Source organism: Phodopus roborovskii, unplaced genomic scaffold (genome assembly GCF_943737965.1).
Source record: "Phodopus roborovskii unplaced genomic scaffold, PHOROB, whole genome shotgun sequence".
Lineage (NCBI taxonomy): Eukaryota > Metazoa > Chordata > Mammalia > Rodentia > Cricetidae > Phodopus > Phodopus roborovskii.
The window spans coordinates 24,058,480-24,070,462 of NW_026126558.1; the positions used below are offsets into that span (position 1 = coordinate 24,058,480).

The following is an 11,983-nucleotide window of genomic DNA, read 5'->3' on the forward strand; positions in this document are numbered from 1 at the left end:
GAGGTTTTGGGAACCGCGGTTCCGGGATGGTGGGCGGCGGTGGTGGCGGCGGTGGTCGCGCCGGGCTTCTAGAGAACGCCAACCCCCTCATCTACGAGCGCTCGGGGGAGCGGCCAGTGACGGCGGGCGAGGAAGACGAACAGGTGCCCGACAGCATCGACGCCCGCGAGATCTTCGATATCCGCCGCGGCTGGGAACTGGCGGGATGGTGGGGGCCTGGGGTACCGGGAAGAAGTGGTGTGCAACACCGTGGTGGAGGGGTGTCCGGGATAGGCATGTCTGCGGAGGTTTTGAGTGGGCCAGAACTTAAGAGTTCCTTTTCCTTCACTTGGCACATCTTATTCGCTCCATTAATGACCCGGAACATCCACTGACACTAGAGGAATTAAACGTAGTAGAACAAGTTCGGATTCAGGTGAGTCACCTATCGTGTCAGAGTGTGATAGCTTGTCCAAAGTACTTTAAACGGTTCTATTATGCTTTAGAGGCTGGCGTTCACCATTCACAAGCACCTAAGAGGAGCTTGGGGCGGGAGGTTGCTTTTACCAGTTTATGGATGTTAAAGCTGAAGCCCATAAAAAGTTAAATGCCCAAATTAATAGATTAAAGAGAGGGTTTCGGTGCTACGGGCGGTCGTATGATCTTTATAATCTCCCTTGCCAACACAGGTTAGCGACCCTGAGAGCACAGTGGCTGTAGCTTTCACGCCCACCATTCCACACTGCAGCATGGCCACGCTTATAGGCCTTTCTATCAAAGTCAAGCTCCTTCGATCCCTTCCCCAGCGTTTCAAGGTCAGTTGGAGTCCAGCCTAAAGGTGAAACAACTTCTGAGGAGACAGGGGACATCAGAGTGGAGACTGGAAGGATGCCAACTCGCAGAGACGAACTGCGAGGAAACACCAAACTGATGTGACAAGAATACTGGAAATACTCCAGAAAATAGTGAGGACCGTGGCAGAAAGGGCAGCTGTAGATGGGTTTGATGGAGGCACTGGCAGACCTTTAAATCAATAGCAGCTGACAAAGTCCTTGGGTAGAAGTAGATTGACTGCAGGTGGACCTGTGCCAGAATCAAGAGGATTGGAAGAAAGGGTGGTATGGAGGTGGTGTCTGGAGGGAAGGGATCAAAAAAGGATGAATAAGTGCTCAGGCCCAGGTTGTCTTTCTCCCAGATGGATGTGCACATTACACCCGGGACCCACGCCTCAGAACATGCAGGTTAGTGTGAGCTGATGGGGATGTTGATTCCCCCACCACCACCAGGGCCCCAAACTGTGTGAGACGTCCCCTTTGCCACAACAATTTATAAGGAAAATTAGGACTAGGGTTCGGTCTAAGTGAATAAAAAAAAAAAAAAAAATTGCCAGATACAGCCTAGACCAAACTGGCCTGCTAAGTCTCCTACTTCCCATGAACTTCCCTCCCATATTCCCCAATGTCATTGTGTCAGGCTTCAGGAATACTGGAGGCAGGCTAAGCAGTCCCTGGAGGCATGGGGTATTACTGACAAATAAGATAGGGAGCCCTGGGAAGGTGAAAGGAGAACTTTATTTGGTAGAGGTATAATCTGTACTGAGGCTAGCAACATGGCTAACGTTTCTTTAACCCTATTTTTCTACCTCTCTTTCCTACCTAGTGAACAAACAGCTTGCAGATAAGGAGCGAGTGGCAGCTGCCCTGGAGAATACCCACCTGCTAGAGGTCGTTAATCAGTGTCTGTCAGCCCGATCATGAGCCTGGTTTTTGACCACCAGCCTGCACACAGGTGTCCTGGCCTCAGCTCCACCAAGGAGGGCTTGTGACTTTGTTTTCTTGAATCACTGACAATGAGAAACTAACATTTTGTAATAAACCCTTAATTTATGTTCATTTCCCAGCATGCCTTAGCATCTTTCCTGTTGGAGTCATTCAGGGTTGTGGAGGGGATAGTGATGTCTATGAAGGATGGGCCCATGAGGTGCCCCATCATTTTTGATTTCTCCCAGTGGGGCTGGAAAGGTGGCTCAGCAGTTAAAAACACTACTGCTCTTGCAGAGGACCTGGTTTAGGTTCCTAGCACCTACATAGAGGCCCACAACCATCTGTAACTTCAGTTCCAGGGGATCTAATGGCCTCTTCTGGCCTCTATAGACACAAGGGGCACACACGGTACACATACATTCAGACAAATATTCATATGCATAAAATAAATTAGTAAGTTGGGTGTTGTGGTGTACCCTTTTAGTCCCAGCATTTGGGAGACTGAGACAAGCAGATAATCTGATTTTTGAGGACAGCCTGGTCTAAACAGAGAATTTCAGGATAACTAAAGCTATCTAGAGAGACCCTGGCTCAAAAAAATGAAAATAAATCAATCTATCTCTCTCTGTCTCTCTCTCTCTCTCTCTAGCTCTTCTAGTGCTTCAGTTAGCAAAGTTGCAAATGTAAAACAAATTTTTTTTTTAAGAAATATATAAATATATCTGGATAGCCAAGCCACCAATGGGTTCAACTCAGTAGATTCAGTTGACCTGTTGTGACACTGGCCTTATTTGTATGTATTTATAGAACTATTTCTAGAGGAACCTACAGAAACATCCTAAACTGATATAAGTCTGATGTCTTAGTTTCTTTTCTGTTGCTGTTATAAGACTCCATGGCTAAGGCAACTCAAAAGAAATGTTTATTTTGAGGCTTACTGTTTGAGAGGTCAGAATCCACGATGGCAGTGAAATGACATGGCAGCGAGATCAGCTGAGAGCTCACATCTTAGTCCACAAGTTGGAGTCAGAGAGAGAAGGACATTGGGAATAGTAGGAGTCTTGAAACTTCAGCCTACCTCCAGTGACACACCTCCTCCTCCAAGTCCACTCCTAATTCTTGCCAGTTCCACCTGGAAATGAAGTATTCAGATATATGAGCCTATAGGGGTCATTCTCATTCAAACCACCACAAACAACTGTATAACACAGTTCTTTATCTGCCCCCCCCCAAAATAAAAAGCCTGATCTGAAAATGGTACTGCATGCCTGTTATTCCAGGTCATCCTTAACTACGTAGTAAGTTTAAAGTGAGCTTACATGAGACTGTCTCAAAACAAAACAAAAAAATAATATCCAATATCCAGTCGTATATGCGTTTTCCCAAAGTCTATGTTGTGTCTGGTTCTCTCCAGCTTCTAAGATTTTTCTCTCCCCTTCCCACTGGTAGTCAGTTTTCCATAACTACATACATGAAGTAACTTATAAAGGGAGGAAGTTTGGAGGCTGGGGAGATGGCCAGCAGTTAAGAACATGTACTGTTCTTCCAGAAGGCCTGAGTTTGGTTCCCAGCACCCATATCAGATAGCTCAGAACCACCTGTAACTCCAGTTCCAGAGGATCTAGCACCCTCTTCTTGCCTATACAAGCACTCAACACACCATATGGAAGATAGACACACATGCATACAAATAAAAGAAAAAACATGGGTTTTTGTTTTGTTTTTAGAAGAGAGGCCTACACAGATGATTCAGCAGTTGAAAGTACTTGTTCCTCTTGCAGAGGACCAAGGTTTGATTACTAGCATCCACATGGTGACTCATAAGCATCCATAACTCCAGTTCCAGGGGACCTGAGGCCCTCTTCTGGCTTCTGCAGACACGAGGCATGCCTGTGATGCATAGATATACATGCTGGCAAATTTTTAAAAATAAATCTTAAAAAAAAAAAAAAGATTTGGCTTACTGCTGGTACTGATGTTTTGGGGCCTGTGGTGAAGTGCCACATTGTTACAGAGTATATAGCAGAGAAAAAAAAAAAAAAAAAAAAAAAAAAGGATTAAGACCAGCCAGAGTTACAGTCTGCTTCAAGTAGATCCTGAAGAGCTCCCATTAGACATAACCTCTTTAAAAAAAAAAAAAAAAATCCAGGAGAGTTATTTTAGAGAAGTCCCACCATGAGCTGTTTCCTTGTCCACTGGAAGTTAGTCTAAAGGCCTAACTGAGCTCAGGTTTGAGGGGTTTCCCCAGGAGTGGTCTGTGTAACTTGCAGATAGGATACCTATTTGTCCACTGGTGGTGATACTTAGCCTAGTCCCCAGATCAAAATAGTAATACTCATTTTCTCTACTGAAAGGATCCTGGAGAATCACCATCCATCCTTCCAGGAGTTTGTGTCACCCTAGGTAATGGGTAAGCGAAGTGAACCTCTATAAAAAAGGCTGTGTCTGGGCCTCTGCCTCTTGTTGGCCCTATGCCCAGAGTGCACTTTGTCATCTCAAGAGAGACCACTGGTCTTAGGTCTTAGCCATTTGGAAGCTCTTTCCAGGACTGCCTTGGGATTTTCTGCTTCTGTCTCTGATAGGATGCCCTCCTCTACTGGAGCCCAGACATAATTGTGGGCGATGTCCTAATGGGTCCTCATCAGAGAGCCTGGGCCCTTGAACACTGTCGAATTGTTTGCTTCTTCGTTTGTTTGTTTTGACTCCTTGAGTTAAGGTCTCACTGTTTGTGTGGCCTAGGCTGGCTTTGAACTCACTGTGTACCCCAGGCTGCTTCAGACTTAGTCCTGTGTGCTGGGATTGTACACCTGTGCCACCATGTCCAGCTCAGCAAATCACCTTGCTCCATGTGGTGGTTGCTTTTCTTCCTTATCTACACTTTGAAGGTGAGGAGTGATCTAGGAGAATATCCTAAAGACTCCCAGCTACAGATAAAAATACTGCTCCCTTGGCAAGGGTTGCTGCTTCCTCCAATAGAAAGGCCTAGGCCCATCCCAGACTGCAGCAGCTCCTATTGTTCTCAGTTCATTCTTAGGAGGATGTGATTACCCAAGACAAAGAAGATGGACCATTGGCCCATGTCACTCAGTTTCTCATCTGTTCACATGGGAATAGTCATAGCAATCTGGGGCTGCTCTGTGCACATGGAAACTCCCTTGGCCTATCTCTAATGATCTTCCAGACACATTGGTCCACCGTTTTCACCAGTGAAAGAACTGGTGAGATGGGGTGACCCACCAGGGTGATTAGCCCCAAAGATGCTTCCCAAGCTGTGGACCTCACCACATGTGAACCTCAGCATGTCAAGCCCCATTTGTCTGAAGTGGCCGTGGTATTCATATTCAGCCATATTCAAAGTAGGAAGGTGCTTTTGAGTCACTCTGACTGGCTTTTCTTTGTGGCCAGGCCACTGGAGTGAAAGACATCAAGCTGCTACCATTTCATTCCCTTTGACATTTTTTTAGTTTTTGTGTGTGTGTGTGTGTGTGTGTGTGTGTGTGTGTGTGTTGGCATTTTGCTTGCACATATGTCTGTTAGGGTGTAGGATACCCTGGAACTGGAGTTACAGACAGTTGTGAGCTGCCACGTTGGTACTGGGAATTGAACCCAGGTCCTCAGGAATAACAGCCAGTACTCTTAACAGCTGAGCCATCTTTCTAGCCCCACTTTGACATTATTGAGTCATCAGTGCCTGGCCAGTGGCTGTCTGCAGGACACCACCTGTGAATACTGTACTAGCTCCCAGTGAACTTTCTGGAACCCTGGCTGTGCTATGAAGGCACAGTAGTGGCTGGAGGAGGGTGAAGTTTAAGATCTCTGAGATCTTCCACCACATATATCTAACTGCTATTTCTGGACTGTGATCCCTCAAGCCTCGGTTACTATGTCTACACAATGGGAATAACAAATCACAGCTAAATGAGATTGCCTCAGATATTAGATGACACACAGGAACACACTCAGCTACATTTATTTTCTCCCATCATCCTGCCCTTGACAAAAGGATCTGGCACACATTTACTTAGTATAGCTCAGTGAAATAAATGAAGTCACAGAACAGAGCAGAGGTCCTGAGGCAAGAGGGCTGGAGATGCTGATGATCAGCTGTGTTAGTTCCTTGTCTCATTGCTGTACAAAATACATAACAAGAAACAACTGAGGGAAAGAAGGGTTTGTTTTGGCTTGCAGTTTGAGGATATATCCTGTGGTAAGGAAGACATGGCTTCAAGCATGTGAGGCAGCTGGTCACATTGCACCAACAGTTGGGAAGCCAAGTGAGATGAATGCTGGTGCTCAGGTCACTTTCTCCTTTTTATAGTCTTGGGTCTCAGTCCACAAAATGATGCTACTTGCATTCAAGATGGGCCCTGTCTTCATTCAGTTAACCCTTTCTGAAAACACCTACAGACATGCCCAGAAGTTTCCATGACAATCCTAAATACAGTCAAACTAACAATGGAGATGACCCTCACATCAGCCAAGTGCTCTTTTCAACATTTAGTCACCTGAGAGAGAGGGAAGGGCCCCACAGAGAAGAGATGGGGTTAGGTAACAGAGGAGAGTTATCTGCATTGTCCCTGAGATCTCTGACCTTCCTTGGGACAGAACATCATCCTAGAGTTATTGAAGCAAAAGCAAGAGACAGTCCATGGATTCACTCAACCTGCCCCATCCAACCAAGGGTGATGAGACTATAAAAATGCCTGTTAATATATACCACTTTTGAGCAAATATGCTACTCCATATTTCCATATTGAGCCAATGACCTTATCTACATCATTCTTGGTCTACATCTGAGGAAACAGGCTCATCTGAAACAAATGAACAAAGGTGAAAGTACTAACAGCTGGTTCCAACCTCAGTTTGTTTCTTCTGGGCAGCTGGGAGAGCTGAGAGGACCAGATGGCAGGAGTGTAGCAGGAAATGATCTAAAGGTCATGTCCTGATATTGGATCATGGGCTCCTGGCTATACCTAGGCTTGTGATGATCATCTCTGGCCTGTTGGCATAGCCACAGGAATGCCTGGGGTCTGAGTGGCTCTGTGTGGATGTCGTTGCCTTGGCAAAGAAGATACACTGTTGAGAGGTCAAAAGCTCAGATTACCAAAGGAGAAAGTCATCCCTGTTTCTCTGTATGCCCCCTTCTGGGAAGGTCTACAGCTATCCAACACCCTTCCTCTGCCAGACACTGTCTTGGACACCTCAGGGTTCTTTCCAGTCAGACTGTATGTGTGTATCATGAGAGTGTATGTGTCCTGATGGGAAGTGGTGCCCTGACTCTAGAAACTTCTGTCCTGTAAGGAGAGGCTGGAGGCCCATGGAGCCTCCTCCAAGAAACAAAAAACAGCATGGGCTTCCCGGGCCTCCAAGATCCCTCCTTCATGGAAAAGACACATAAGCAGGTGCCTTGGCTCAGCTTTTGTTTACTTTGTGGGCCTTAAGAACAAGAGGACTCTGCATCATAAACTCCCTAACCTTATCCCCTAGCCAGTTTCTTCAATTCAAGGCCTTCTTAGGTGTTGCCAAGGAAACTAATGCAGCAGCAGAAAGTCTGGCTCAAGTTTCCATGGCAACCTGCTACAGCCCAGTAAGGTCCATCTATGTATGATGTCACCTGAGCCCCAAACGGGTGCCCTTCCAACCCCACCATAGTCATCACAAATGTCTAAAATCAAATCCTTGTCCCAAAGTACGTCACAACTAATACACAGAGACAGATGACAGACACAGACACACACACACAGTGTCTTCATCACTCTAGAGATGAGCAAGGAAGGAATAGGTCATGATATTCAGGACTGGGGACCTTGAGCTTGGAGAGGCAGACCCAGAACTAGACACTCAGCACACCTAATCACCTCTCCTTCCCTCTGAGATTATCCCAGTTTTCACCCAATGTCTAAGAAAGGTGAACTCTGAGGCAGTGGTAATAGCACTCACTACATCTATTTCTCCTGTTGATAAAAGGGGCTGGCACACAAGTACTTATATAGATCAGTGCAATGAAAGGAGTAAGTCTTAGAACAGAGGGCCTGGGACATGGGCAGGAAAACTCCCCTACTCTTGCCCACACCCTGCATTTATGCCCCTCTCTGGGTGAGATGTTTATGAGCAAAAGGCCCAGCATGGGGCTCAGGAACAGAAAGACTATAAAGGAGCTGTCTCATTGAGCAGTTCCCCACAATCTGCCTGGATCTCCCCCACTCTGGGCAACCTCATGCCCAGAAACAAAATGGCTAGGGCCAGGGTTAGATATTTTTAGCAGTTACTGGCAGCTGCTTGGCATGCTTAGAGTTAGGGTGGGGACTTGAGTTTGTGTTTTCCTTTCTCTCCAGGAGACAAGCATACACCTCCACCTAGAAGGCTCTAACAGAGGAGCCCCCCCCCCGGCCTGGGCACACACACACACACACACACACACACACACACACACACACACACACACACACACCCGTGGGCTCCCTATAACTCTCTAAGGGGCCCAGGGAGTCGTGGATGATACCAACCTTCAATATGAAGAGTAGTCTCATTGGGGAGACTATAAGTCCCAGAACAAGACTGGAATAGGAAAGACTTAGTGTTGAAACCAGAAATGCCAGTTTAGGACACTCTCAATTGGAGTTAGGTAGGGTCCATACATGTAGGAATGGGTGTCATGAGCTTTGAGTGTGTCCAGCCCATAACTAGTGTACTGGCTTGGGTAACAGGCCTGGTTTGAATACAAGAAGGGAAAATTCATTCTTAAAGGGACAGTCAATATTTCTCCAAAGGGAGTGTACTTCACAGATTCAGTTACCCACTACTGGCAGCCTTTGGACCAAGCATCCGCCTCCACCGCCTGCCCTCTACACCCGCCTCAACAAACACTCCCCCTCATCCCCCCCCCCGCCTCCCCCACGCACCGCCTCTTCCCAGCTACCTGCCCCTCCCTAGCGAGTTTGAGGTCCTAGAAGGGAGGTGGGGGATTCCCGGGGGCGGATGGATGCGTCAGCCGCCTCGCAGCAGCAGCAGCAGCAGCGTGGACCTGGGACCTGGACTGGGGAGCGGGGGCGGGAGTGGGGGTAGGAGTGAGGGCGGGAGCCAGGCTGGCGGAGGTTTAAATAGGCTGCCCTAGGGCTGCGACCCAGCGCCAGCTGAGGGGCTAAAGTAGCAGAGGAGAAAAAGACTGCAGTTTTGACAGCGACAAGGGTCCCAGTTTTTCTGAACAGGGGTCTGTGAGCGGATTCTATCTCATTCCCCGGTGAGCTGTGCTGGAGTACAGATCAAATCCTGATCGCGTCTGTGAGAGTTGGTGAGTGTCCTGACCAAGTGGGATGAACCACCCCGTCTGGACTGGGGACGGATGGGGACCCAGGTCCATCTGAGTTGTTGGTTAAGACATGGAGACCTCGGGGCTGGCAATGGGTTCTGGCAGGTCCGTCGTCCTAAGCATCTTTCTTGACTCCAGGGTCCCGCCTGCTCCCGCGACAGAGCTGCCATCCGGATTCCTGGTTCCCTAGACGGCATCCAACACAATGACCCTGAATGGCGGCAGCGGAGCAGGAGGGAGCCGTGGCGCGGGCAGGGAGCGTGACCGCCGTCGAGGCAGCACACCCTGGGGCCCGGCACCCCCACTGCACCGCAGGAGCATGCCGGTGGATGAGCGAGACCTTCAGGCTGCCATAGCCCCAGGCTCCCTAGCAGCAACTGCAGCGGGAACTCGGACACAGGGGCAGAGGCTAGACTGGCCCGAAGGTTCCTCCGACTCGCTCAGTTCAGGAGGCAGCAGCTCAGAGGAGGGCGTTTACAAGGTGCTGCTGCTTGGGGCACCTGGTGTGGGCAAGAGCGCTCTAGCTCGCATCTTTGGTGGTATAGAGGACGGGCCTGATGCAGAAGCTGCAGGTGAGAGAATTGAGCTGTTTAGAGAAAGATAGTTGGGAGGCAGGGTACCTAGACTAAAAGTAGCAAACACTGTGGAATTTTAAGAATTTCAGAATCATGTTACTTCTATGCCCAAGATGGAGAAACTGCAGGGCCACCACACATCCCTACTTAACTGCTTCCAACCTCTCCCTACCCATGTGCCAGTCCTTGGTAGGGTATAGAAGTTGAGTGTGGGGTATGACTTCTCTGCGGCTTAGGACAGGACATTCCTGCCTGCCAGAGCTGGCAGGAACAAAATCAGAAATTTCCAGGAGAGGAAAGCTAGGTGCCCATGATCTCCAGTGGGAGACAGCCACTATGCTAACTCCAGCCACTGTGATCACATGCATGCTGGACCTGGGCAGCAGGAGTGCAGGGAGCTCTGGACACCCAGTACTTTGCTAATTTGGGGTCATAGAGAGGGAGGTGGGGCATCCCATGTCCTCCAGCTCCCAGGCTTGTCATTTTGTTTGATCATAGCAACCATCTGCTAGTGGAAAAGAGTTATCAAGAGGTGTGGTCCGAAGAACTGGACACTGGGAACTTTAGCCAGGCAACTGATAACTTGGCTATTGGCTCCCTTCCTAGGGCACACATATGATCGTTCTATTACTGTGGATGGAGAAGAGGCATCACTCATGGTCTATGACATTTGGGAACAGGTAGGATTCAGTCTGAAAGAGGGAAAGCAAAGCTGGGGAAGGGTCTTTCTGGGAATTACAGGGTTATGTGTATATATTTGTGTCCTCTCCAGGATGGGAGCTGTTGGCTGCCTGGCCACTGCATGGCCATGGGAGACGCATACGTCATTGTGTACTCAATAACAGACAAGGGCAGCTTTGAGAAAGCATCCGAACTTCGGGTCCAGCTACGGCGGGCACGACAAACAGACAATGTGCCCATCATCCTCGTGGGCAACAAAAGTGACCTGGTGCGCTCTCGTGAAGTCTCTGTGGATGGTAAGCAGGCATTAGGTCAGGAAAGGGAGGGAGATCCTAGCTGGGCTGTAGGCCAGTTAGTCTTGGCTCAGCTTGAGTCCCTGGGGATCATCAGTGGCTAAAAATGTTCAGTAAGAAAACTTGGTGTTGGAAGGTAGGGAGATGCTTCTGGTCCATCAGGCTCCCAAAGGTCTAAAACATAGAGAAAGTAAGAACCAGATCTGCTAGGGGAACTAAGACATGCAACCACCTTCCTCAACTGCTCCTCAGGCTCATGCCTGACAGGAGACAAGAGTGAGACTGAGGAAATGGAAGAGCATATAGAGAATCAGGAGGTCAGAGCCTGATTCTAGACCCCACCATTCTTCCTCATCAGGCTTCAGCATCCTCCTTTGTGGCATGCAGTACTTCAAACTTGGTGACCTTGCCCAGTCCATTAGGCCATTCATTATAACAGCAAGTCTTAAAATACTCAGTCGTCGAATAGTTTTCACTTGCCTTCATCCACTACTACAGAATATATTTTAAACACTGGGCTTTAAATAAATGAATGTAATTTTTGTGGGCCACTATAAACTTTGGAGGCACATTCTGCCTATTAGTGACCCAGCGATGTTTGGAGCTGGGATCTTTGTGTCTCTTAAAAAAAAAAAGGATCTAAGGTTTCTTCTTCCATTACTAGAGAATTCTTGAGTTATCGCTGTCAGATATGGCCAGGGTTTGAGATGTCATACTCTGCTCCTTGTTTACTGGCACATGTCTGTCCCTACCACACAGAGGGCCGGGCTTGCGCAGTGGTCTTCGACTGCAAGTTCATCGAGACATCAGCAGCACTGCATCACAATGTCCAGGCACTGTTTGAGGGTGTTGTGCGCCAGATACGCCTGCGAAGGGACAGCAAAGAGGATAATGCCCGGCGGCAAGCTGGTACTCGGCGACGCGAGAGCCTTGGCAAGAAGGCCAAACGCTTTCTGGGCCGCATTGTAGCTCGAAACAGCCGCAAGATGGCCTTTCGTGCCAAGTCCAAGTCCTGCCATGACCTCTCTGTTCTCTAAGGCCCAAGTGCATGGGTAGAGGGGCTGGCCCAACCAACCACTCTTGATGCCTCAGGGCCGACCCATGCTCTGTGATTCTCAGAACTGTCAGCTGTGTGTGCTCAGTCTCATGGTCATGGACAGACATACAGTTCTGACCAAGGAGGCAACTCCAAGAGGCCAGCAAGGCCTGGGCCCGCAGAGATGCATGTGCAGGCCCACATGCATACCAAGTAGCCTGAACCCAGATCCTGGACAGGACTCTGCCTTTCTCCGAGTGGGGGTGTGTGCCCTGGAGTGAGGCTGTTCAGTATGGTTGCTGTTTGTTTACATGCAGATTTTTGTAATAAAGACTATTTCCTGACAA

The 11,983-nt window shown here is 48.5% G+C and overlaps 2 protein-coding genes across 2 annotated transcripts; both read left to right on the top strand.

Moving 5' to 3' along the window:
* Ciao2b (cytosolic iron-sulfur assembly component 2B) lies at positions 1–1,871 on the top strand. Its single transcript, XM_051201556.1, has 5 exons — positions 1–177; positions 336–415; positions 669–794; positions 1,175–1,220; positions 1,639–1,871. The coding sequence occupies exons 1-5, from the start codon at positions 27–29 to the stop codon at positions 1,734–1,736; spliced, it is 501 nt and encodes a 166-aa protein (XP_051057513.1). The 5' UTR covers positions 1–26; the 3' UTR covers positions 1,737–1,871.
* Positions 1,872–9,241: 7,370 nt separating this feature from the next.
* Rrad (RRAD, Ras related glycolysis inhibitor and calcium channel regulator) lies at positions 9,242–11,983 on the top strand. The gene is made up of 4 exons (XM_051201571.1): positions 9,242–9,623; positions 10,233–10,306; positions 10,399–10,603; positions 11,360–11,983. Exons 1-4 carry the CDS (start codon positions 9,257–9,259, stop codon positions 11,635–11,637), a joined length of 924 nt encoding a protein of 307 aa, XP_051057528.1. The 5' UTR covers positions 9,242–9,256; the 3' UTR covers positions 11,638–11,983.